The sequence below is a fragment of the Vigna unguiculata genome, chromosome 4 (assembly GCF_037176805.1).
Source record: "Vigna unguiculata cultivar grain cowpea cultivar isolate G323 ecotype 2 chromosome 4, ASM3717680v1, whole genome shotgun sequence".
Lineage (NCBI taxonomy): Eukaryota > Viridiplantae > Streptophyta > Magnoliopsida > Fabales > Fabaceae > Vigna > Vigna unguiculata.
Window position 1 is genome coordinate 20,571,971 of NC_140795.1, and position 3,985 is coordinate 20,575,955.

Genomic DNA, 3,985 nt, shown 5'->3' on the forward strand with positions numbered 1-3,985 from the left:
TCTTGAGAGCAAAAACTATCGCAACCAATTCTAAGTCATGTGTAGGGTAGTTCTTCTCGTGTACCTTCAGCTGGCGAGATGCATAAGCAACAGGTCGTTTCTCCTGCATCAATACACACCCCAGACCCTGGTATGAAGAATCACAGTATACCTCAAACCCTATGGTTGTGTCTAGAATAACTAAGATAGGTGCAGTGGTCAACCTCCTTTTCATATCCTCAAAACAGACCTCACACTCGTCTGTCCAAGAGAAAGGCTGGTCCTTCCTGGTGAGTTGAGTCCATGGATTCACCATATTGGAGAACCCTTCCACAAAACGCCTGTAATAACCTATCATGCCCAAGAAACTCCTCACCTCAGTCACAGTTTGTGGCCTTTCCCACTTCACCACTGTTTCGATCTTCGCTGGATCTACTGCAATTAATTGGGCTGAGATTACATGACCCAAGAACTGCACCTCATCAAGCCAAAACTCACACTTCGATAACTTCCCATAAAGCTTATGCTCTCTGAGCACCTCCAATACCACTCGCAGATGATCCGCGTGTTCTTCTTTACTCTCAGAATATATCAGTATGTCGTCGATGAATACAACGACAAATTGATCCAGATACGACCAAAATATCCTATTCATGTAGTCCATAAATATAGCAGGCGCATTCGTCACCCCAAACGACATCACCACATACTCATAGTGGCCGTAGCGAGATCTGATGGTATCCAGACCTCAAGTCAATCTTAGAGAACACACATGCTCCCCTTAACTGATCCAGCAGATCATCAATCCTCGGCAGTGGGTACTTATTCTTAATTGTTAACTTATTCAGCTGTCGGTAGTCAACACACAACCTGGAACTGCCATCCTTCTTTTTCACAAGTAATATCGGTGCCCCCATGGTGATGCACTCGGCCGCATAAAGTTCTTCTCAAGCAGATCCTCAATCTACTTCTTCAACTCTGCAAACTCAGTTGGTGCCATCTGATATGGTGCCATAGATACTAGGCCAGCCCTAGGGATGAGATCAATGGTGAAATCAACATCCCTTCTTGGTGCCAATTCTGGGATTTCGTCAAGGAAGACATCTGCGTATTCATCTACCACAGGAATCAGACTAATCTTTTTAGCGGTACTCTTCTTCTCCGTTTGAGCTACTATCATAAAACATGTAGCTCCCGCTTCAATCTCCTTCTCTGCTTGGTTGGATGAGATCAATTCCAGTCCTTCTGCATTTGGAAACACCACCCTGCGTTGCCCGCAATCGATCACCATATGGTTGTTGGCCAACCAATCCATACCCAGAATCACATCTAACCCTTCCATTGGTAAGCAGATGAGATTCACCATGAACCTGCGGCCTGCCACATCCATAGGGCATCCCACACAAACAGACATGGTGGATACCTCTCCAGACGCTAGTGTCGCAACTATTAACTTGCACGCCAGCTCTCACATCACTAGACCGAGCCTCCTCACGCATTCATTGGATACGAATGAATGGGTAGCTCCTGAGTCATACAACACAACAACCTCGTGATCAAACAAAAAACAAGTAGTCTATACTAGGTTACCTGACTGGGCGGCCTCGGTAGTCGTCAAGGCGAATACATGACCAGGGGCTCTAGGTCGATCCCCGACTGGTTTCTTTACTAGTGCACCTCCAGCTGGTTTCTTATTCGGGCAGTGTCGTGCAAAATGGCCTGTATGATCACAAAAGTAGCACTTGCTAGTGCTACCACCACCACCACTAGAACTACCTGAGGGTTTTGGACAATCCCTCCGAAAATGCTCCCAACCACATTTGTAGCACTAGAGTTTCTTAGCCGAACTCTGTGGCCTATCATACGGCTTCTTCTGCTGCCGTGAATCAGAGGTAGTCTTTTGAGGTCGAGCCCCTTTGTTGGGCCCCATTTCCAGCTGCTCTATAGCCTTGGCCTGCTCCACCAAGACTAGGAACTCCCTGATCCGGAGAGGTACAATCAAAAGGGCGTAGCTCGTGTTTCAACCTGCCCTCATATTTTCGGCATCTCCACTCCTCAGTAACAGTAGGCGAGTAGAACCTGGCCAAATACTCAAACTTGTCTGTGTATGCCTGCACAGTCAGGTTCCCCTGCTGGAATGTGAGGAACTCCGCCTCTCTCTCGTGCCTGGCACTGTCTGGAAAATACTTCTCCAAAAATCTCGCCTTGAAAGACGTCTAGGTAACCTCCTCATCCCGGGTCTGCATGAGCTGCTGCATGCCTGCCCACCAGTATTTCGCGTCAGCTATCAAAAGGAAAGAGACGAATGAAAGCTTCTGAGCATCTGTGCAATCGATCACCCGGTAAATTTTCTCACAATCTTTAAGCCAAGCATCGGCTTCATCTAGAAAAGATTTCCCGCAAATTTTGACGGTTTATGTCTCATAAAGTCCTTCATCGACACCGGGCGTGTGGGTGCTACCACGGCTCGAGGTTGCGTTGCAATGGGCTGCATCGCATCTACCATCCGATGTATTGCCTGCGCGATCTCATCAGCCCCAACATTATTCCTCCTCCTCCTATTTGCCATAGCTTGAGCACGCCACACATAACTGTTCACATCAAACAATTTTGGTTAAGACTTCATACTAAAAGTTAGATAACAAACAATGGTCAAAATGATCTCACAAGCACACAAGGTAAGCTCACTCCCCATAGACCCCAAAAAATCATTTTGAAAACAAAGCTCTGATACCAAATGTAACATCCCGTCAAGATATTACGAATTTAATAAAATAAAATAAAGAATTAATTACACAATAATTAAAAATACCTCATTTCCCAAAACACAGGGAAATTTAAAACTTTTATCATTGTATAATAAAACATCGTCTCATAGCTTATAAAGTGAAATAATGTTCCAGAGTCTCTCAAAAGTTTACATATCATTTAAAAATCCAAAACTAAGAAAACATAGTAATAAAAGTCCCATGATCATCCCCTCTCCGCAGTTAAGCCTCACCAGCTCCACCTGCATCATCACCTGCTCACGTGTACCGCGTACACGATCATCGCCAAACACAGGCAGATAGGGTGAGCTAACAGATAAAAGAATATATCAATAAAACAATCTCTCCCTTTATACCGCATGGCCATAACCATTTATAAGATCCCTTCATTTTCCACAAAACATTACTCCATTTCCATCACATGGCCACCACTATGTACACCGATGCACCTTGGGAAAGACTCGTTACCTTTAACCCCCCCTCCCACATGGCCACCACCATGTATAGTAAAAGTACATCAAGGAAACTCGTTCCAGTCCTTTCACATTCCCACCACCATGTTAGCATTGGTCTACATCTTCTCTTAAGTATCTCAATGTGCCTTGCTGCCACACCTATCCGCCACAACCGATAGAGCACTTGCTGAAACCATGCTACGGATCACACACCGTAACGCCAGGTGGAGTTCCCAAGTACGAACAGAGTACGTAACGTTTTGGGCCTGAATCCAAGGATACGTTCTGGGCTACAACCCATGGAACACCAGCAAGCTCACCATTAGGATTACCTTAGAAGCCTTATAAACCATGCCTTACAATTTCTATCCCCTTCCATCATTACAACAATAACTCAGGCCTTGAACGCTCAATAACACCATTGCTCACTTAGGCCAAAAGCCTTTGTTACGCCAGTCCAGCCTATCTCGCTTAAGCTAGATCCACTAGTTTGGGCGAGCCTCTAGAAGCTCTACAGTACACGTACTCTCTCTTAAATGAGCTCACCCTCGCTTGGGTAAGACCCTCGCTCGCCCAGAATCCTAAATCATCTCGTCCAAGCGACGAGTTCAACCAAATAGCACAAACCACCCTCGAAATCTCGCCTAGGCGAGAGACTCTCGCCTGAGCGAGATGTCCCCACTAGCACCCTTCAACGTGCTCGTATCCTCGCCTGAGCGAGGCACACTCGCCTAAGCGAGATAACCTGTAGCTCAGGACCAGACTCCCTCGCCTGCGCGAGAT

The 3,985-nt window shown here is 46.1% G+C and overlaps 1 protein-coding gene across 1 annotated transcript; it reads right to left on the bottom strand.

Moving 5' to 3' along the window:
* Positions 1-943: 943 nt before the first annotated feature.
* On the bottom strand, positions 944-1,393 carry LOC114180577 (uncharacterized). Its single transcript, XM_028066885.2, has one exon. The coding sequence runs from the start codon at positions 1,391-1,393 to the stop codon at positions 944-946; it is 450 nt and encodes a 149-aa protein (XP_027922686.1).
* Positions 1,394-3,985: the final 2,592 nt, after the last annotated feature.